We start from the raw sequence: 22,065 nt of genomic DNA on the forward strand, positions 1-22,065 counted from the left end.
CCAGCTGGGGCATTACATCACTTCCCGCACTCTTGCTGACAACGGCGCTTCGTCGACAGTGATGTACAGGCAGTTCTTTGACAAGCTGGATGATGAAGACAAAGAACGCTGGGAAACGGTCTACGCTTCAATGGAAGGGTTTGATGGCAGTACAGAAACCCCCCTGGGTATCCTATCTTTCCCCGTTACTCTTACCGATGGGAATCATTCACGCACAGAAGACGTGGATTTTGTCGTGATGAGAAAGCCACACCACACGTACGACATCCTATTCGGAAGAGACGGGATGGCAAGATTCAACGCCGTGGTATCTTCAGTCCACGGCATGATGGGATGGCCAACAGCTGAGGGTGTAGCGATGATCACTGGCATTCCCCAGGTATGCATCGCATCTGTCTCATCTAAACCCAAACCGAAAATGGCTAAACCAACCATCACCGAACCGGAAAAATGGGCCTTCAATGGCAAATACCCCGACCAGGCCGTTACCATTGGACCGACAATCGTTGATCCCACCCGCACCCTACTCAAACGCTTACTGCAGAAAAACGCTGACATCTTTGCGTGGGCACCAGCTGACATGACTGGTGTACCCCGAAGTAAGGCGGAGCATAAGCTCAAGTGCGATCCGGCTGTTACGCCAGTCGTACAAAAGCGCAGAGTAATGGGGCCTGAACAAACTAACGCGTGTAGAACCCAAGTCAAGGAACTCCTTGACGCAGGCATCGTACGCGTTAGTAGATATCAAACATGGGTTGCAAATCCCGTAATGGTACCGATGAATGACAAACAATGGCGCATGTGCATAGATTTCAAAGATTTGAACAAAGCATGCCCCAAAGATTGTTATCCGTTACCAGAAATTGATCTTAAGGTGGATTCGTTGGCACCATTTCGCCTTAAATGCTTCTTGGATGCGTATAAGGGGTACCATCAAATCCACATGGCCGTAGATGACCAGGACAAAACCGCATTTCGGACGCCCGATGGTACATTTTGTTATAAAATGATGCCATTCGGACTTAAGAATGCAGGGTCCACGTACCAACGACTGATGGACAAAGAGTTTCATGCCCAAATCGGGATAAACTTGGAAGTCTATATGGATGATTTGGTCATCAAAAGCCCCGAGCCAGAAGCGATGTTGAAAGACATTGAAGAAACTTTCAACACGCTCAGAAAGATAAACATGAAGCTCAACCCGAGCAAGTGTTCATTTGGGATGGAAGAAGGGAAGTTCTTGGGAGTCATTGTAACTAAAGATGGCTTCAGAGCGAACCCTGAAAAGGTCGAAGCCATTGTTAAAATGGAATCACCTACCACCATCAAACAGGCTCAGACACTGAATGGACGACTAGTCGCACTTAATCGCTTTTTGGCAAACCATGCGGATAAGTCGTTTCCTTTCGTGTCAACATTGAGAAACTGCTTAAAGAAAACGCACTTCTGCTGGACACCAGAAGCGGAAGCAGCTTTTCAGGAGATTCGGTCACGCCTGATCGAACTCCCAACACTTACAGCACCACAAGCGGGAGAGGAGTTAATTCTATACCTTTCCGCAACAGATAGAGCAACCGGGGCAGTCCTGCTAATAGAACGAAAAGGCATCCAGATGCCAATCTATTATGTTAGCCGTGTACTAACAGACGTAGAAACCCGGTACTCTACCCTCGAAAAATTGGTCTTAGCACTTATACACGCTTCACGCAGGTTAAGACGATATTTCCAGGGCCACCCAATCACTATTCTCACCAACTTCAAACTCTCAAACGTTCTAGGCAAACCCGAATTATCGGGACGTCTAGCCAAATGGGCAATTGAATTGGGAGAATATGCAATTAAGTACAAGCCAAGACCAGCCATAAAAGGCCAGGTCCTGGCCGATTTTATTGCAGAAGTCCCCGCTTCGCGGGAGAAAGAGTGCCAGGAGGAGGCTCAACCTTCCCCAGCACAGGACATCAATGATGTCTGGCGACTCTACACTGATGGAGCAGTCAGTAACGAGGGTTCAGGCGCAGGGTTAAAATTAACCAACCCAGCAGGCCAAGAATATACTTACGCTATTCGGTTGGATTTTCCAAGTACGAATAACGAAGCCGAATATGAAGCATTCTTGGCCGGATTGAGAATTGCGCGTAAGATGGGAGTGAAAAACTTGGAAGCCCACGTGGATTCCATGCTGGTGGCCAACCAAATAAATGGGACGTACACGGCTGTGAACGACACAATGGCCCTGTACCTCGCCCAGGCAAAAACCCTTATGCGTGATTTTAATGATTGTAAAGTCATACACGTCAAGCGCAGCGAAAACAAATCTGCGGATGCGTTAAGCAAGCTTGCATCACTAGCCTTCACCCACTTGGGAAAGGACATCCGCATTGAACTCCTCGAAGCACCATCAGTCCCGCACAAGGAAATTCGTGTCATCCAAACCGGTACAGAAACGTGGATGACACCAATAATAAATTACCTTGCAGCAGGAACACTACCAGAGTCAAAAACACAGGCAAGAAAACTACGCTGTAAAGCACTGAATTATCAACTCGTCAATGACATCCTTTACAGACGTAACTTTCTTGGCCCACTCTTAAGATGCGTGGACAACCAAGATGCTGACTACCTCCTAAGGGAAGTACACGAAGGCATCTGTGGAGTACACGCAGGTCCCCGCGCTGTTGTAGCCAAGCTAAACAACGCGGGATACTTTTGGCCGGGGATGCATACGGATGCACTGGCATACATCAGAAAATGCAGGTCTTGCCAGCTTTACGCACCCAACACGCACCGCCCGAAGAATGAACTGGTTCCAGTCACTTCTTCATGGCCATTTCAGAAGTGGGCCATCGATGTGACAGGCCCATTTCCTACAGCAGCAGGAAATGTTCAGTTCCTAGTGGTAGCCATCGACTACTTCACCAAGTGGATAGAAGCAAAACCTTTAGCCCAAACAACCGCGAAACATATCAAAAAATTTATTTGGGAATTTATTATTTGTCGTTTTGGACTTCCACAGAATTTGGTGAGCGATAACGGCACCAACTTTGCTGACAAGAAGCTACAACAGTGGCTAAAAGAACTTCAAATCACCCACACCTTTACCTCAGTGGCACACCCGCAAGGTAATGGTGAGGTGGAAAGAGCAAATAAGAGCATTGTCGAAGGCATCAAGAAGAGACTATCGGAACACAGATCCGGCTGGGTGGACGAGCTTCCGCACGTCCTTTGGGCAAACAGAACGCTGAAGAAGGCCAGTACGGGAGAAACCCCGTTCAGCCTCACTTATGGCACTGAAGCCATGGTCCCGGTCGAAATTGGTCTACCCTCACCAAGGGTCTTGAGTCAGCCAGAAGACAATGATGCGGAAAGACGGTTGGATCTTATGCTAACCGAGGAACACAGAGACTTAGCCGCAGTGCGTGAAGAGAACTACAAACGACAAATGCAAAAGTACTACAACACGCGGGTAAAACTCTGCAACTTCAATATAGGAGACTACATACTGCGTAACAACGAGGCTTCAAACCAAGAGCGCCCGGGAAAGCTGGCCCCGGTCTGGGAAGGGCCATACATTATCAAAGAAGTCCTGGGAAAGGGCGCATACCGGCTCGAAAGGCTCGATGGCACTCCCATCCCAAGAACATGGAATGGAGCTCAATTACGCAAATGTTATATGTAGATCAATTCCAAAACTTGTAAAGAAAAGGCCTAGAGCCACTTCTAATGGAAATGATTCTCCTTTCATAATGTGTTTACCTTTATACTTATGAACTTCCCACTGGTGCCGGTATTTACCGCATCAACGGGAAGAAGTAAGTCGTTACGTGTGGAAGGCGGCAAAACCCGCATAAACACAACGTTAAAAATAAGGGAAACCTACACGCAGGTCAGATGTAAGTAAAGTTTAGCCATCCTTGTAAGTGCAAGTGACGGTCTTACCCGCACAATCACGAACAAGGAAGCAAAACTTCAACCTATCATCTACCACGTTCAAAGGTTATCCTAAAAAAAAAAAAAAAAAAAAAAAAAAAAAAAGATGAGGAAAACCTACACGCAGGTCAGATATGGGTAAAGTTTAGCCATCCTACTAAGTGCAAGTGACAGTCATACCCGCACAATCACGAAAGATGAAGCAAAACTTCACACCTATTATCTACCACGTTCAAAGGTTAACTTATCCTCAAAGATGAGGAAAACCTACACGCATGTCAGATGGTAAAGTTTAGCCATCCTACTACGTGCAAGTGACGGTCCTACCCGCACAATCACGGAAGAGGAAGCAAAACTTCACACCTATCTACCACGTTCAAAGGTTAACTTATTCTAAACACTTGGAAAATTGCTAATTTAAACTAAAGTATGTAAGTCATATAACGTTTATAAAGCAAGGAATCCAACGAATCAAGCGGTCTTAGCCGCACAAAGATTTACATTTCATAAATATTCGTTACAAGAATGGCCGGGTAACTACCCGCCTACAAGAAAGTAAATCTATACAAACTAAATCTATCCTAGCAGCGGGAAGGGATCTTCAGGATCAGGCTTCAGGGCCACTTCCACTTGGACCAGCGCCGTCAGTAGAGCGTGGCTGTTCAAGGTAAGCCTTAAGGATAGGTAGCCCATCATCAGCAGCAGCAATTTCATTCACCTTCTCCACCACCGGATGCGGGAAGGCGGCGTATTGATTTACTGCTTGGTCATATATGGCTTCGGTATCTACATTGTACAAAGGGAAGTTGGATGACGGGACGCCTTTCTCAACAAACCCTAGACCAAGCAGGAAGCCGACCCGTTCCCCATCCTCGTGAGAAGCGTTGAGGGCTGCGCTCATTGCATCGTCGTAAGATGTCTCTGAGAAGACCCGATGCACAACCTACATAAGAAAATATACAAGTGTCAACACCCTATTTACAAAGAAAAGCGTGAAGACATGAAGATAGACTTACCTGAGACAACGCTTCTCGAAGAAGCCATTCCTTGGCAACCAGAGCTTCTTGAAGGGCGGCTTGAGCTTGGGTGCAGGCGCGTTCGGCTTCGCTTTTGTTAAGGTTGGCAAGTAGAACTTCCTTTGCGGCAGCCTCTTCGAGTCCCTTAAGCTTCCGCTCGGTATGGTCAAGCACGCCCCTCTGGTCCAAGATCTCCTGGAGCTTCTTAGCATCTTCCATCGCCAAGGCATCATGAGCACGTTGGAGAGCCTCTAATTTGGCCTTGAGCTCCTCATTCTCCACGCGTAAAGGCTCAGCAACGGCTTCAGCCTTGGTGGCCCTCTCGGTTGCGTTCCTCGCAGTCTCCTTAGCCAGCCGAAGCTGTTTGTTAACAACTTGGGCAGCCTTGGAGCGGGCCTCGAGTCGCGCTTGAACCTCAACCTCGAGGGCCTTGAAGGCCTTCTCCTTCTCCGCAGCAGCTGCGGACAGCTTTTGGTTCTCCTCCCGAAGAGCCCGCGCTTGAGATACTTCCTTGGCGCGAGCTGCTTTCAACTTGTCGTTTTCACGACAAAGCAGCTCGACGCGCGGCTGCATCCGGGCTTGGAGAACCCGAAGCTCGTTGGTTAGCCTACCCTCCTGGTAGCTAGCCATGGCTTCCCCCAACGCACCATGGGGAGCAGCGTGGCGAGCCCATTCCACGCACTCCACAGGGGTACGAAGGGTTGTTCCTCGGCGTATGTTCCATCGCGGAACATACACTTCATTGGAATCCGACACTGCAGAAAACAAAAAGCAGTTAGGAAAAGATGATAAAAAATATATGTAGAAAAATGGGCCAAAAGAACCCTACACACCTGTAGGGTCAATTACAGGCCGATAGCCGCCGAACCCATCACCTGAACCCAATGGAAATCCATCCAAGAGGTCAGGCAGATGGGAAGGTGGCGGAGAGATGCGAGAAGCCCCACGCGTACCTGATGGGCCGGCCGTCGTTGCCGGTGGCTGAGGCATAGTAGCGGCCGCCGTGGTCGCCGTCGCGGTCGCCGCCGCAGAATCTGCGGCAATCGTAACCGCCGGCTCGGTGAAAGATGCTGTAAAAATCGCACTTACCACCGGCGGCGACGTCATCTCGGCTGGAACAGTCGGCTCAAAGGAGTGAGCAACTGAACCAGCGGAAGCAGGCGCAGGCGCCTGGGTCGACGCCTCAGGTAGGCTGACCAAGCCTACCGTCATTGGCGGAGAGGTAATACTCGGCCCCTGACCCTGGAATGCGCCAACATCCACGCCTGCGTAAAGAAGAAAAGTGTTAAAAGACAAGGATTAAACTACGAAGATAAAAGCTAAGAGAAAGTTGTACTTACGGGTTTTCTTGAGCTTGAACGTACGGACGGGCGGGGACGAACCCGATGGAGCCGGTCTCTTGATGCCGGTCACCGTCGTCGTCATTGGTTCTCCGGAGGTAACAGTCGTAGCCTCCGGAACAGTAGTCTTCTCACCACCGGGGTTCCCCGCCACCTCTTCACTATCTGACTCAGTGTCAGATAGAAGCACTGGATCGGCTGTGGAGGCCGCCTTCTCCTTCCCTTTCCCGCCGGCAGCCCTCTTCTTCCGCACTAACGGAGGACCATCTGCGGATTCCTCAGAAGAAGACAGGATGTCAGGAATTCCAGCAGCGGGTACAACACTGAGGGGTGGAGGAGAGAATAACGCCTTACCTGGCCGCCGGTGGCTCAGGATCTCGTGGCCCAGCGGATAGACCTCCACAGACCGATCCGCTGTTTGCTCCAGGATGGGCAACTCGTTCTCGTCAAGAGCACGAGTACCCACCCGCACGGGACCGTCAGCTTCCCGCGGGTACAGGAGCGACTCCAAATCGTTCCCCTCTGAAAGAAAAGAAACAGTTAGAAGACAAACTCATATCAGCAAGAAAGACAAGACATACCATAAGGAATAGAGTTCAAACCGTATTCGAGAAGGATGGGAACCTGAGACGCCTCCTTCCATACCCGGCTCATCCCCAACATCACCATCCCGGACTCCGCAAACCGGTAAACCGGAGATTGGACCCGGGATATCTTCGCAAACCATTCCGCCTCCTGGTAGTTGGTGGCGTGGTGGCTCAGAATTGCTTGGCCATTTTTAAACTTCATGGCAATGGGGATGGCGCGGGCAGAAATGTAGAAGAACTCCCGCTTCCACGATCGGAGACTGCGCTCGGTCGCGCAAATCTTCAAACCCTTGATCCGGGTTGTCAGGGTGTACCACCCCTGGATGCACCTCCAAGTATAGAAGGTCATCAGGCGGTCCACATAGGGCTCAATGCCCAGAATCCGGCACACCCACTCGAAATGGCGAATCTTGGCGATCGCCATGGGGTGCAACTACGTCAGATGAACACCATGCCTCTCAAGGACACGGTAAACAAACTTTGTCAATGGGAACCTAAGATTCCCATAGACAAAGAATGCTGCATAAACCCCGATCCTGCCTCTGGGGGCATCGTACACGGTCTGATGGGGTTCAGGAAACTCAGGCTCGAAAGGATCGAGCATGAACTTCCTAACAACATACCGGTACTGATCGCCGGGCAGAGCACACTGGCACTCACCAGCAGTACTCTTATCATCGGCCGAAGACTCAAGATCACGAGAAGACATTTTGCAGAAAGAAAGCGATTTCGGGAAAATGCTTGCCTGAAAAGGGGAGTATTTGCCGGAAATCGCTAAGAAGAAGAAGAGAAGGGTGAAGGTGTGGATTGCAAAGAGCCCTCTCCCCCTTTATATACTAATCGCAATTAATGCGATGAATTTAATGCGGAGGAGAGAGAAATCGAAGGTGCAATGAAACTATGACACGTGGCAAAAAGCAGGCTGGCAACAGCTGTTGACAGGAAGCATACCATTAATTTCGCGGCCACGCGCCCGAAAAATCGCGCCCACGCGCCTGAAAAAGCGTCTGGAATGACCATGTACTGTCACGTCACCATAACTTCCTGCACGTCCTGACACAGTCAGAAGAAACCGTCGCACGACGTTTCAGATGTTTGGACTGTTCCTATCTTTCCACCAACTCTTCGAATTTCGAAATTCAAAATTCAAAAAAGATTCAAAAGTAAGCGGGAAAACACCCCTTACCTTGGCAAACAAGTAACCGTAAGACGGATGCGGGTACAGTGTTAAGGCAAAACCCTTCACATACCTAGCACCCGCAGGGAATTGAAAGCCAAGAATACCTTGGCAAACAATTAACCGTAAGACGGATGCGGGTACAGTGTTAAGGCAAAACCCTTCACATACCTAGCACCCGCAGGGAATTGAAAGCCAAGAATACCTTGGCAACCAAGTAACCATAAGCCGGGTGCGGGTACAGTGTTAAGGCAAAACCCTTCACATACCTAGCACCCGCAGGGAATTGAAAGCCAAGAATACCTTGGCAACCAAGTAACAATAAGCCGGGTGCGGGTACAGTGTTAAGGCAAAACCCTTCACATACCTAGCACCCGCAGGGAATTGAAGCCAAGAATACCTTGGCAACCAAGTAACTATAAGAAAGGTGCGGGTACAGTGTTAAGGCAAAACCCTTCACATACCTAGCACCCGCAGGGAATGGACCCCAGTACCTTGGAAGTAAAGTAACCGTAAGACGAGCGCGGGTAGTGTTAAGGCAAAACCCTTCACATACCTAGCGCCCCGCAGAGAATTGAAACCAAGAAGGATCTTCTGGGCAATGCTTGCGGATAGAGGAATAACACCCCCGCATAACGGGAACGTCGAGAATTATATTGTTTGAAACTCCGTGATGGAATTGGTGGTCTTAGCATAATTGATCACTATGTTGAAAACCACCAGAACCCCATGGAGACTATATACAAGTAAGACTCAACGCTCCTGACTTGCGAGAAGGTTACATATCTACCCGCATCATACCCAAAGATCAAGCAAAAAAATCGGGAATTTTTGCAAGTGACATTAGGAAACCCGCGGGAAGAATCCCCACGGAGAACCTTAAAACTAAAAACCTTTTTCAAAACCCCTTGCTTAAAGTCCAAAAGTTCACCTCACTTTATTAAACATTCATGAGAAGAACATTGGACTGGGGGGGCTTGAAGAGGTAGGTCCCAGCAGAGCCCAGTTGGTCCCGCAAGACTCACCTTGAACAGGGACGTATGCGCAAAGGCCATCTGCTCCCGCAGGACCCACCATGCTCAGAGAACATTACGCGCAGTACGCAAGCTGTACACGCAGGGAAAGCCTCCCAATGGTGAAGTACCCCGCCTGTTCCCGCAGTTGCGGATACAAGCCATCAGGGAAGGCTACCCGCAGACAGCAGGGCTACACGCACAAGACAATAGCTACTTCAGTAGTCACATGAAGGAATGAGCAAGGCGGGAACAATCCCGCCAAAATGAGCCAGTCCGTATGATTCTGAAAGATCTTTTGTACTATACCTACCAAGGTATGGATAGGACAGACAATCTGACTAGAACAGCCCATGAGCCAATCACAGGGTGACAGCTTACCGACAACAGTACGAGGAGGAGCACCCTCTAGTACTGTTTGTCACTATTAGCCGCTGCCTACTCACCAACTCTTACTGAGGGGCGTGCGCAGCCTACAGTTGGTAGAATAGTGTTACTATTGGCCGTAACCTATTCACCAACCAGCATGGCCTGCGTATAATCCACAGTAGGTAGGACGTGCATAATCTACAGTTGGTGGAATAGTGCAGCCGACTTTGTTACTGTTGGCCGTAACCTATCCACCAACCAGTATGGCCTGTGCATAGTCCACTGTTGGTAGAACAGGAATACTATTCAGCCGGCTGTACCTTCTAGGAAACCTACCTTCGGCTATAAATACTCCAACATCTTGGAATGGTAAGATCATCTGCTATCCTGTTATCTAGCAATCTCTTAATATACACTTATATTCAGAGCAATCTAGTCTGATTCTCACGCCGGAGGGTGGTCACAAGGAGGAACCCCCCCTTCTCAGTGACGAGCTTACGGTGTTTGTTTTGCAGGTCCCCTGAAGAACAACCGTCTCTGTTGGACCTCATTCTCGTGGGAAACATTACTTAACTCCCAGATTATCTATAATCTGTCCAGGGTTCACTTAATGTTTCTTCAGAACCTGTACAACATCATGACCCACTTTAGCATACTAATTATTTTTCATAATCTATCTTCCAAGATCCAAGTATATTTTTCTTAATTTTTCATGTTTCAACTTCCATTAATACTAAGTGTCTTGGTTTGAATGATGACTTTTTTGTTTACCAAATTACAATAATGTCCTTGAAAATTGAGTCCATCGATATTATTTATTAATGCTAGTTGTGTGTGTTTAAGAGTAAACTTGAAAATTGACTAATAAATTTTAAAAGTTGACATTTTTAATGGGACAAATAAAAAAGAAAATATGGACACTTTTAATGGGACGGAGAGAGTATAGATTTAATGAACTTTTTTTATTAATATTAATTTTATGTGTTTCTTTTAAAAGATATATATGAATATAGATTAAAAGTTAAATAAAGTGAAAATTAGATAATGATATGGATGGTGAGTTGGTGGTTTAAAATAAGGATTGTTTATTGCCCACTGGAGGAGAAATGAAAGTTTTAAAAGTTGGTTTAAAATCTGACGTGACATGCTGATGTGTCAGCTTGAAACAAGGACTACACTTACCATTGTGGATGCTCTAAAAACACACACAAAACAGGTACCAAATTGATACCGACACACACCAAGGAAGGCGTAGTGAATCTGAAGAAGATTTTCACCGTTCATATTTATTATTATTATTATTATTATTATTATTATTATATATACTCAGAGCGATAGATAGATATAGATATAGATATAGATAACACGATTTGCAAATAATAATTTAATATAATATCAACCGCCTAATCCTTCCTTCCATCCTTGTTCTGACTTTACATTACTACTGCATCCGTCAGATTCGATTCAATTCAATTTAGTTCAATTTTATCTGATACTCGTAATTGAATTGATTTGATTTGAATCAACAACACACTTGTTAATAATAATAATAATAATAAAAATGTCTTCGTCGTCGTTGTTATTAGACACGCCTGATACAGGTACACGCGGTCAGATAAGACGGCGGACGAGTGTCAAGTCTGACGCCGGAATCGGAGACAATTTATACGATTCTTCTTCGTCTTCCAGAACCAACTCCTCCGACGATGGCGATAGTTTGGATAACAACGAGGATCAACAGATCAGGTTCAGAGCTGATGATGATGATATTAATATTAATACAAAGGAGGAGGAATTGAAGGAGAATATTATAGTAGATGATGATGATTCAGTTAAAAAGAAGAAGAACAAAGCTGAAACAATAACAACTAGGATGAGTGTGTTGCAGTATGCTTATCGGCCTTCGTCTCCGGCTCACCGCAGAATTAAAGAGTCTCCTCTTAGCTCTGACGCCATCTTCAACCAGGTTTTACTTTCTTTTTATATTATTGTACTCTCTTACTTTAATATTCAACACATGAATAGTTAATTAGAAACCGGTGGCAGAGTCATGCAGGCCTCTTTAACCTTTGCATTGTGGTCCTTGTTGCTGTTAATGGTAGGCTAATTATTGAGAACCTCATGAAGGTAAGCAACCTGATTCAATTTTTATATCACCTTATTATATTTTCATATGAATCATTAATATAAACATCATCCATCCAAAATTACATATGCAGTATGGATTGTTGATCAATTCCAATTTCTGGTTCAGTTCAAGATCATTAAGAGATTGGCCCCTTCTCATGTGCTGGTAATTTTTTTAATATTAATTTACAACCCTATAATTAATACATAATCACTTCATTTTAGTTAATACAATCAGTTGTGACTTGGATTTCTGATTTTTCATGCAGCATCTCTCTTCTCACCTTCCCTCTTACTGCTTATGTTGTTGAAAAATTGGCATGGAAAAAGCGTATATCAGACCCTGTAAGTAAATTGCTATTAGGAAATTATAAAAAATTGAGAGAAATTAAATTTAGTCTGATCTACTCTTCTTGTAGGTTGTTATCACTCTCCATGTTATGATAACGACAACTGCGATTTTATACCCAGTTTTCATGATTCTGAGGTCAGTGTGTTTATATTCTCAATTGCTTGTACAAGTTTGTTATATGTTTACCTAGTTTTCTTTATGGTAATTGGATACTCATTTGAAAATATTAAATAAAAAACTTATAAATGACATGAACCATTGTTATGTGGTGGTTTAAGATTGTGCAGTACATAAAGAATAGTTTCTGCTTATGAAACCGAACAATTGAATTTGAGACCTTATGTATGCAAGGCATGCTCCATTCTCACATGGTTGATTAAAACTGTGCAGGTTTGATTCAGTTGTTCTGTCAGGTGTTTCATTGATGCTTTTTGCTTGCATTAATTGGTTAAAGCTGGTATCTTTTGTGCATACAAATTATGACGTGCGGTCACTTGTGAATTCAACTGATAAGGTAATTTTTTTAAAGTTGTAGAAATGCTGAAAATAAACTGATAAAGGCACGTTAAGAGGTGATGCTTCGCCTTCATCAGAAAGCAATCATGTTATGTGCTTCAAATCTGAATTTATATCATATGGGGTGTTTTTCTTAATGTAATTGTTAGGGAGAAGCAGAGTCCAGATCTTCAAATATTGAGTTATTTTATGATACTGACTTCAAGAGCTTGATTTATTTTATGGCTGCTCCTACTTTGTGTTACCAGGTACAGAACACTCAATTCGTCACTACTCTCTCTCTCTATATGTGTGTGTGTTGTTGTTGGTGTTTGGTGGGATGGGGTGGGGTGGGCTTGTTCATAAACATTGAACTGGTCAAACCGAAGCAAATCAGCCGTTTAGCTGGTTTGGGATTTATATGGTTCTGCTGATGGTTTGGGATTATTTATTATTATTATTATTATTATTATTATTATTATTATTATTTTCTTGTTATGATGTGACATTTTTTATTGTAGATGAGCTATCCCCGCACTGCATTTATTCGAAAAGGTTGGGTGTTACGGCAACTGATCAAGCTAATAATATTTACAGGGTTAATGGGATTCATCATTGAACAAGTAAGCCTGTCCTTTTATAAGGATGTTACTTTGTAAACTTGTGCTTTTTGCTTCCCTATAATCATTTCAAGCTAATATGGTGTGTGCTATCTACAGTATATCAATCCAATTGTAAAGAACTCTAAGCATCCATTGAAAGGAGACATTTTATATGCAATTGAGCGTGTTTTAAAGCTTTCAGTTCCAAACTTATATGTTTGGCTCTGTATGTTCTACTGTTTTTTCCACCTTTGGTAAGTCTTTGCTGTTTTAACATTTAATCATTCTACTTATAAATTTTTTCATTATCATCGTCATCATCTAGTCACATTTGCATGCATTATTGTAATGTAGGTTAAATATACTTGCCGAGCTTCTTCGTTTTGGGGATCGTGAGTTTTATAAAGATTGGTGGAATGCACAAACTATTGAAGAGGTAGTGATTTGTTTACTATGATCATTCTTATTTTAATTTTGTTTTCCTTTTCATTATTACCATTGCTTGCTGATATAGCTATCTTTGCATACTTTCTTCATGGGTGCTCTTCTAGTATTGGAGACTATGGAATATGGTAAGCCCAATGTCAAAAGTATTTTTTTTTTCATTTCATATTATATATTTTTTTTCATTGGGATATTAATGTTTTTTCCTTGTATCAGTGTTTGTAACATACTTTGTTTATTATTATGCAACCTGAATATACTTGTTTCGTTTCTTGCAGCCTGTTCACAAATGGATTGTACGACACCTTTATTTCCCATGCTTGCGCAATGGGATACCTAAGGTAATGACTTATTGAATATATATAGCTTTCATTCACCTTCTTAAATTCGTTCTTGTTCTTTGTGAATGATTGTTTGTGGCCCTTGGATTCAGGGTGCTGCCGTGTTGATTGCATTTTTCATGTCTGCTGTGTTTCATGAGGTATATTTTTCTCTTTATTTTTTATTTAGTTTAAAAGCATCTAAGCTGAACTGATTTATTTATACTGGATATTTGATTGTGATTTTTTTTTTATTTGGTTAAGCTTTGTATTGCTGTACCCTGCCACATTTTCAAATTTTGGGCCTTTATCGGGATCATGTTTCAGGTAACGTACTTCCTTTCTTTCTTTTACTTATTGAAATGGACGAGTCAGTGGTTTGGGTAACATGCTGAAATGGATTTGAATCGGGTAATCTTCAAGTACGGATCAATAAGCGCCAGATCAGATTGGACTGAACCATAATGGTTCTTATCCGTTGAACCGATTGCTCATCTCAAATTGATCCAGTCACATAGAATTATTTACTAACATAACTACACTTGCCTTCATATATGTGGATCAGGTGCCGTTGGTCCTACTCACGAATTACTTGCAGAACAAGTTTCAAAACTCAATGGTATATCATTTTTTTTTATCTTGAACTCATCTTAGTTATTCTCCTTGAATCCTTAATTTTAGCCTTTTAAAACTAATAATTTTTTTTTCATTCGTTCAGGTTGGAAATATAATCTTCTGGTGCTTCTTTAGCATCCTTGGTCAACCCATGTGTGTATTACTCTACTATCATGATGTCATGAATCAAAAGGTGAATAGCAAATAAACTCCCAAAAAGTATATATAAAAACTAGTTTTTAAAGGCATTTTTGTAGGAAGTTTAATGTGAAATCAATTGTAAGTGTCTTTTGTAATATCATGATGATAGATGTTTCTTAACTCAACTGTACCTAATGTGTCAATAGTAATACCTTAGGTATACAGGTGGCTATTAACCTTATGAATTCTCAGGTTTACGTGTCATCATATTGATAAAGATTTTCAAACTGTTTGAATCTGAATTTAGTGAAACGTCTGAACTCAGCACTTTTCTCTCTTTCGTCTTATTTCTTGTATAGATTCATCTTAACTTGTTGTGAACCCCTTATTAAAGAGAACATAAACCTATAAAGCATTACTTATATATACTCTAGTATCTTAGGAGAGAGTCTGACATCTGGGCTGGGTCTGGGTGATGGGATTGGCCCGAAGTTTCCTGGTATCGGTGATGGGATTGGCCCGAAGTTTTCTGGCACGGTACGGGGAGATAAGTTAACTTGTTCGAGGGCTTGAAATTGTAACTCGGTTGGGTAATTTCGAACAATGCCAATCCGTGTCCCAGTTCCCAAGCCCTGCTTGCAGGAAATGGGGTTATCTTCATATAAGCGGGCTGACACGTGACATTGAGCAAAGCTGGGTGTGATCGTATGTACTGCATTAGTAGGTGTACGCAGAACGTCTTGTGGTTTAGCTTTCGGAATGACTATTGGTTTGGGCCTTTTTTCGGGCTGGGTGACCTTTAACAAAAAGCTTACATCGTCGTCAACCGAGCATTTCTGCATAAGTTTTAAATCGAAAAATGATATTGATACTATACAACTCATTAATGTGTCGGGGTACAACTTAACGAGGCAAGGTGAGTAGATAATGTACCTTAACATGTGTGAGATCAACATGGTTTTCCTCCAAGAAACTAATGAAATCCCTGAAGTTTTCTTCAGTTGGGAGGTAGTGACCACTATAAGGCCAAATAGCCTGATAAACCAGTGACAAATGTTCGAATATTTTATCATGGAAATACAAGTATGAATGCATTATGGACTTGTACCTTGAGAGTGCCTCCATGAGCCACCAGTCTTCCAGCAGCAGTGGTTGCAACGCCGGCTAGAAAGCTTGAATGTTGAAACAAACCTTTCTGTTTTCGGCCAACGTACAAGATTTTTGATGTGCTAAGAACAAAGATCCATTTAGAACCTTCAGTTGTTTCCAAAAGCAGACCAGTTTGTTTGTAAACAAGCTTCCCATTTTCAATGATCACCTGATATGATTCTCGTTCTTTCTATTAATCAAAGTTTTAGAAAACTTTGATCGGTCATAAAGTGTTGCAATAAATACTCAGTTTTATAGTAATGTAAACGAGTAATAAACTTACGGGGCCTAAGTATTGGATGCATTGATGTTGCAAGTGTAACCTTGGACATGCTTCAAGGTTTATTTCTTTGCCGTCTCCGACATCCAACCTTAGGTCATGTGTCGCGAATCTCTCAATTCAGTTAGCTGTGTCATGATTTAAAACTTTGCACAATTGGTGAAAGAAGCTTACCAGTAGAAGAATGGTTGACTGCTTTCACTTTCGAACCAAATGTCATAATATGCGTGCAAATTATGACCATATCTATGGCGTGGGTCGATCTAAAAATCAGCAAGTGAAAAAAGAAAAGGAAGAAAATATAATTAAGTATTTCAAGAAATCTTGAATTTTGCATGTTTTGTTGGTATTCTTTGGCAAACATGAAGTTTTAGATGAGCATGAATAAGGATAGCAAGGAACTTGAAGTTGACAAGGATTAAAACATCATTTGTTGTTCCCAAACACGTTCATCCACCATTAGACCATGTGTTAGACTCACTATGCACATTTTTTAAGACCTAAAAATCAAAACACCCACAAACAAACACGTCCTATCCTATATTTAGCATGTTAGATTTTCACACAGACTTTAAAAAAAACGTCATATCATATTCCAAGCATCCTTTAAAATCGCTTATTTATTCTACAACACCAAACATCTAAAATATTTCTTAAAGCTAACAAGCACAAATTATTAATGAAATAAGGTTAATATTAATGGAATATTATACAGAAACTCAATACCAAAAACGAGATTTATCTTGTTGCATCGATTAAGCGGGTGCAATGTTTCAACACGGCTTATCTTGTTGCCCCAACTAAGGGAGCGCAATGTTTGATGTCGTCTCAACAACCCCCATACCTTTCTGTGGATGTATAACACTCGGCCTTAGAGCATCCGAGCACTGAAACCATCCACTTTACTTCTCTTTCCTTTCTCCTCTCACATCCTATGTTGGTCGTCATCTGGAATTTTGGATAACCCCTTCCACCTAAATGCCATCTAGGATTGCTTTTGCTTTTTGAATTTTGTAGCATTCTCGTCCGTTTTCCTATCTTAAAATCTAACTTCATCGTTATATTTTCTCTCTCATTTCTAATTAATTAATATTTTTTATACTTTTATCATTACTGTTTTCTCTTTCCTCTAACTCATAACCACTTTCAAAATATATTAAAAATTATTGGATGTAAACAATAACTTTTCAAATATACAGAGAGAGAAGTCACTACATTTATCTCTCATCCACTCACATCATAAAACATTCCCTACATTATAAAAACTTCACTCATATTTTTTAATGAATTGAATACGAACGCTCTAATAGAACTATTTTAAAAAAAATCTTGAATCTGAATTGAGTACATAACTTTGTCATGAATTCCATCATACAAACATTTCAAACCATTTAAAGAAAATATCTTTAAATTTGTAATATTTTTCTCATCAAATAAAGAAAGTACTCACAGCTTCAAGCCAATGTTGCAAGGCTAACTTTTGAGCTTTCTCATTCTTGGACAGACCTTTACCCACTTTAGCAGCTCTAGTTCCGGCACGGGCCCACCGTGAAACCGCAGTTTCGCGTTTCTCAACGTTAAAAAACGAAACCGAACTACGATCCAAAGCTGCAAAATCCAATGCCTTCCACCTACAACATGTCATGAAAAGACAGAAAACCAAATTTTATCTTTGACTTCTTTAGTCAACCAAATTTAATCTTCCATCCAAAATGGCGTAAACTAACCATAATTCTTCGACAACCAACGCACAGTCAGCTAGATTTCTTCGTGTACGATAACTTTTGTATATTTTCTGAACCGTAGCAGCAGCAGCATTGAGCTCACTATCAGGATGAGGCGAAAATAATGCAGTTGACTCAGCAGAAGTCAAACTTGCCGTATTATAATTCAAATTTTGGAGATCAGCTGGATGGTTGAAAGAATTGTTGGTTTCAAGCATTAACTTTAAGGGTTCACTGTATTTCATGTTTAGTAAAGGCTTTCTATTCAGTTTTGTTTAAGTTGTAGAATGCTCCAAAAGAGTCATGACACTTAAATTTCAATATTATGCAATCAAGACATTCAATACATTGGAAATCTTAAAAAACAGTACCCCCCCCCAAAAAAAAAAAAAAAAAAAGAGTTAATGATAACAATACTCAAAATAAAAAATAGTATTACTCACAGAGCCATTGTTGAATTCTAACTTAGAAATGTATATATGATATTTTTCACCTATTTATAGAAGCATCCCAGGAGGATAACCTGATGGTATCAATAAGATAATAAGTCTAGACTAACATTATGTTTTGCTCATTCGAGTAAGTAAATACTGACCCAAATTCTAAGTCCAACTAGTTTACTTTCCAGGGGGGGTCTGTTGGTGTCCCGTCTCCATTAAAAAAAGGAAAATTAGAAATAAATAACCTCACATTTAAAAATCTCTGCCAACGGTTCAACCTTTCGACTATTTTTCTCTATCTAAAACATTTAATGTCGTTAAGTTTCTCACTTTTTGCTGAATTTCAAACGGATGAAACACAATATATAGCACGTGTTTAGTGTAGTTTGTTTACATTGAATGAAGATGCATGTGTGATATTATATTCTATGTATCTATATGATGTTGTTACTAAAGGTGGCAAGAGATGAACAAACATATAGAAATGGAGAGAGAGAAAACCGGTCAAAAAAAGGAAGAGATCGACTCCAACATAATTAGTAGAATTAAATTAAAGTCGCACATATTTTTTAATTGCTATATCTTTACTAGACACAAGCAGTGGGGAATAGATGTTTTTTTAGTTGTACAAATTTTTTTATTGCATGGGAGTGGAAGAATATTATAAAAACTTCAAAAGGAAATGGGCTAGTGAACTTATAGCTCCTAAATTTGTGTTTACTCCTTGGGCTGGGCCTTTCTTATTTGGGCTTTTCATTAGGCTGATGAATTGTTCATTTTATTGGCCCCTTGGATTAGTGTCAGTTAAGTAAAGTTAAAAATCCATGACGCTTAGGCTGGTTGTTATGGGCATGGGCGGATCTACGTAACTTACGGGAACCACTGAATTTCGGATTTTACATAGAACGCCTTAATAAAATATGAGAGTCAACCAATATATATTTTGTTAGTGAACCCATAAACAAACTTAATCTATAGTCCACCGGTAAGCATTGTGTGTTCCAACTGCCACATCCCGAACGTACCCAAATAGTGAACCCACTAGAAAAAATTTCTGGGTACACCACTGGTTATGGGCTGCAAAGCAAAAGAGGCCAGCCATTAACATTGGCTAGCTACATCGTGGCGACTTGTTAAAGGGAGGGCGTTATGAATACTGGGTTAACACAGTAACGAGGCTTTTAATAGGAAAATGATGGGGTCACTCCAAACAACCAATCACAATTTCTTTAACTTTTATTTAATGTCTAGTTTATCACAATGCGCGAGTTAACGGATGAGTTAGTTATGGTCTCACTGTCTGCATTCGTGACACTTTTAACTTTTAAGTTTTAACTAACAAACCGTTGTCGACAAGTCACAACTACCATACCCACCCCAAGTTTTTTACGTGTTTTCCTGTGATTCACTCATTCACACACGTTTTTTTATCCCTTTTTCGAAAGTAACTGTAAATATAATGCTTTATTTTTTTTATTATAGAAAAACAATTATTTTGTTTGCAGTGATAAACCAAATATTTATTCTCTAACAAAAGAAATTGATTAAATTTAGCCTATCGTTATAGAAACAGTGTATAAGATGTGTACATGTATGTACATATGTATATGTCTTGGCATATTTATTTGTTGTATATATTGGTTTTCTTTAAAAACTCTAAAAAAGGTGAACTTTTAACAACCAAACATTTACCGGCTATAAGTGTGGACCATGTTATGGATATAAGTGTTTAACCATCAACAACATGTTACACGCATTCTCATTCTTACTAGTACCTGAAAATGAATGTCAGCGACTCTGCAAACATAGGTAAGACTTTTTCATTTCAATATGTTACACTAACTAGATAAGGTTTAATTTCATGTTTAACATGAATCTTTTTCAGAGAAAATAAGTATAGAAAACAAATACGGTGAGAAACTTGTAGGGCTGCTACATGAAACAGGATCCAAAGAAATTGTAATAGTGTGTCATGGCTTCCTAGGCAAAAAGGTATATAATTATTTGAATAATATTATAACTACTTTAGCTTCACATATTTATTAATTATTAACCAACAAAAAGATTGCATCATCTGCCTTTTGTGGTGTCTTGTTATGTAAATTATTTTTTTTTAAATATATATTTTATATTTATGGTGTGACCAGGAATCGAGTATGATGATGGAGCTCTGCTTTGCATTGGAGAAACAAGGGATCAGTGCCTTTCGTTTTGATTTTTCAGGAAATGGGTAAAGTTTAATATTTTTATATTATAACTAGGCAGACCCTAATCAATTTTTATTTTTATATATTTTTTTTAGTTTTTAAATAGGCTGCATAATAATAATTTCACACACGATTATCTCGTTTTGTGTCTTTTAACTAATGGCCATCCAAAAATAAGTGGTGAAATAACCATGTTGCCCTTCAAGTGCCTTGCATATGATGTTAACTAACTAAGGTTTTGGATGACCATTATTAAGAGAACAAAAAACAAGATAATTAGTCTTTTAAAGGACAAGATCACTTATCTCTATTTAGTTTTTTTGTCCTTTTAACTAATATTGGTCATCCAAAAATAAGTGGTGAAATGATCATTTTGCCCTTCAAGTGCCTTGCACATGTTGTCAACTAACTGAGGTTTTAGATGACCATTATTAAGAGAACAAAAAACGAGATAATTCGTCTTTTAAAGGACAAAGAGTGAAATTAAGTTTTTTAAAGGACACATAACTCAGATATGTTTAAAGGATAAAGTTTGTAATTTTGTCAAAATTTAAACATATATGTTATAACTAAAATTATTAACTTACATGATTTATATATATATATATATATATATATATATATTTGGAAAAGTTAACATACAAATGAAATTAATATGCTAAAAGTGAGAATCAAGTAGAGTAATTATGTAGTTACATAATTACGATCTACTTGTATATATAATTATTGTGCTTGATTTTCACGTTTAGCACGTTAATTTCATTTGTATTTGATCCAACCCCTATACACACACTAAATTGACAATAGTTAAGACGTGAGTTTCGGGGAAAAAATAACCAAAAAAGTTGATCATCTAGTTGTATGTTTGAAGTCAAAAGTCGTAACATATAGTTCTTCACAATTATTCATTCAGTGAAAGTGAAGGCTCGTTTCAGTTTGGTAACTATCGTAAGGAGGTTGATGACTTAAGAGCAGTAATCCAACATTTTACTGAAGCAAATCGTGTTGTAAGCGCAGCCATTGGACACAGCAAAGGTATGTCTGTCATTTTAAATCGTGAATCCGAATATTTGTTATTACGAAATATTATTTTTTATGATTTTAAACCCTAACATTAAGATTATTTTTCTTGAAAAATACTTTCGCAGGCGGGAATGTGGTCATTTTATATGCATATTTACATCGAGATATCAAGAAAATTGTGAATGTGTCTGGTCGATATAAGATGGATAAGGGCATTGAGAATCTATTGGGAGAAGATTATTTGGAAAGAGCTATAAAAGACGGTTTCGTCAACTTCAAATTCAAAACAGGTTAACCATACACATAATAATAACATATATAACTTAAGCAAATGGGTCAAATTGAACATCTCTTAACAATTACAATTATTATTATAATTTTCTTCTACTTGTTTAGGAGAAAAGTTGCTTTGTGCGACGGAGGAAGGTCTAATGGAATGCCTGAATACCAATATGCATGAAGCGGGACTTAAAGTTGATCGAGAATGCAGTGTGTTGACCGTTCATGGGTCAGATGATAAAATCACTTCTGTTGAAGATGCTTTGGAGTATGCTAAGATTATACCCAATCATAAGTTAAAAATCATTCAAGGGGCTAACCATTTGTACACCAACCACATTGGTGAACTAGTTCATGTTGTTTTGGAATTTTTAAAGAATAATATACATAGGGCATAGTCCTTTGAAGACCTATGTTGTCTTCCGTAGCAGATATGTC

General features: G+C 40.6%; 3 protein-coding genes across 4 annotated transcripts; 2 read left to right on the forward strand and 1 right to left on the reverse strand.

The window, feature by feature from the left end:
• The first annotated feature begins 10,955 nt into the window (after positions 1 to 10,955).
• On the forward strand, positions 10,956 to 14,712 carry LOC143539879 (diacylglycerol O-acyltransferase 1A-like). Of its 2 annotated transcripts, none has more exons than XR_013136506.1 (16): positions 10,956 to 11,395; positions 11,476 to 11,556; positions 11,649 to 11,722; positions 11,826 to 11,901; positions 11,976 to 12,043; positions 12,299 to 12,422; positions 12,574 to 12,672; positions 12,925 to 13,026; positions 13,123 to 13,259; positions 13,360 to 13,441; positions 13,520 to 13,577; positions 13,728 to 13,790; positions 13,883 to 13,930; positions 14,034 to 14,096; positions 14,335 to 14,388; positions 14,488 to 14,507. XR_013136506.1 is itself a non-coding variant. In XM_077033066.1 (16 exons), the coding sequence occupies exons 1-16, from the start codon at positions 10,991 to 10,993 to the stop codon at positions 14,590 to 14,592; spliced, it is 1,602 nt and encodes a 533-aa protein (XP_076889181.1). In that variant the 5' UTR covers positions 10,961 to 10,990; the 3' UTR covers positions 14,593 to 14,712. The 2 variants fall into 2 exon arrangements, 1 of the variants encoding a protein (XP_076889181.1); XM_077033066.1 differs by having other exon boundaries at positions 10,961 to 11,395; positions 13,557 to 13,577; positions 14,488 to 14,712.
• A 232-nt stretch (positions 14,713 to 14,944) lies between these two features.
• On the reverse strand, positions 14,945 to 17,941 carry LOC143539865 (IQ domain-containing protein IQM1-like; the record flags this gene model as incomplete). Its single annotated transcript, XM_077033058.1, has 7 exons — positions 14,945 to 15,361; positions 15,459 to 15,560; positions 15,634 to 15,864; positions 15,958 to 16,045; positions 16,129 to 16,217; positions 17,405 to 17,585; positions 17,682 to 17,941. Coding segments are annotated over 7 exons (1,368 nt in total), but the record flags the coding sequence as incomplete, so codon positions are not given.
• A 1,906-nt stretch (positions 17,942 to 19,847) lies between these two features.
• Positions 19,848 to 22,065, forward strand: LOC143539904 (uncharacterized). Its single transcript, XM_077033090.1, has 6 exons — positions 19,848 to 19,927; positions 20,004 to 20,110; positions 20,266 to 20,348; positions 21,239 to 21,360; positions 21,474 to 21,638; positions 21,745 to 22,065. The coding sequence occupies exons 1-6, from the start codon at positions 19,900 to 19,902 to the stop codon at positions 22,023 to 22,025; spliced, it is 786 nt and encodes a 261-aa protein (XP_076889205.1). The 5' UTR covers positions 19,848 to 19,899; the 3' UTR covers positions 22,026 to 22,065.

The sequence above is a fragment of the Bidens hawaiensis genome, unplaced genomic scaffold (assembly GCF_021521415.1).
Source record: "Bidens hawaiensis isolate Kalapana, Puna unplaced genomic scaffold, B.hawaiensis_p1.1 tig00012085_1, whole genome shotgun sequence".
In the NCBI taxonomy this organism is placed as follows: Eukaryota; Viridiplantae; Streptophyta; class Magnoliopsida; order Asterales; family Asteraceae; genus Bidens; species Bidens hawaiensis.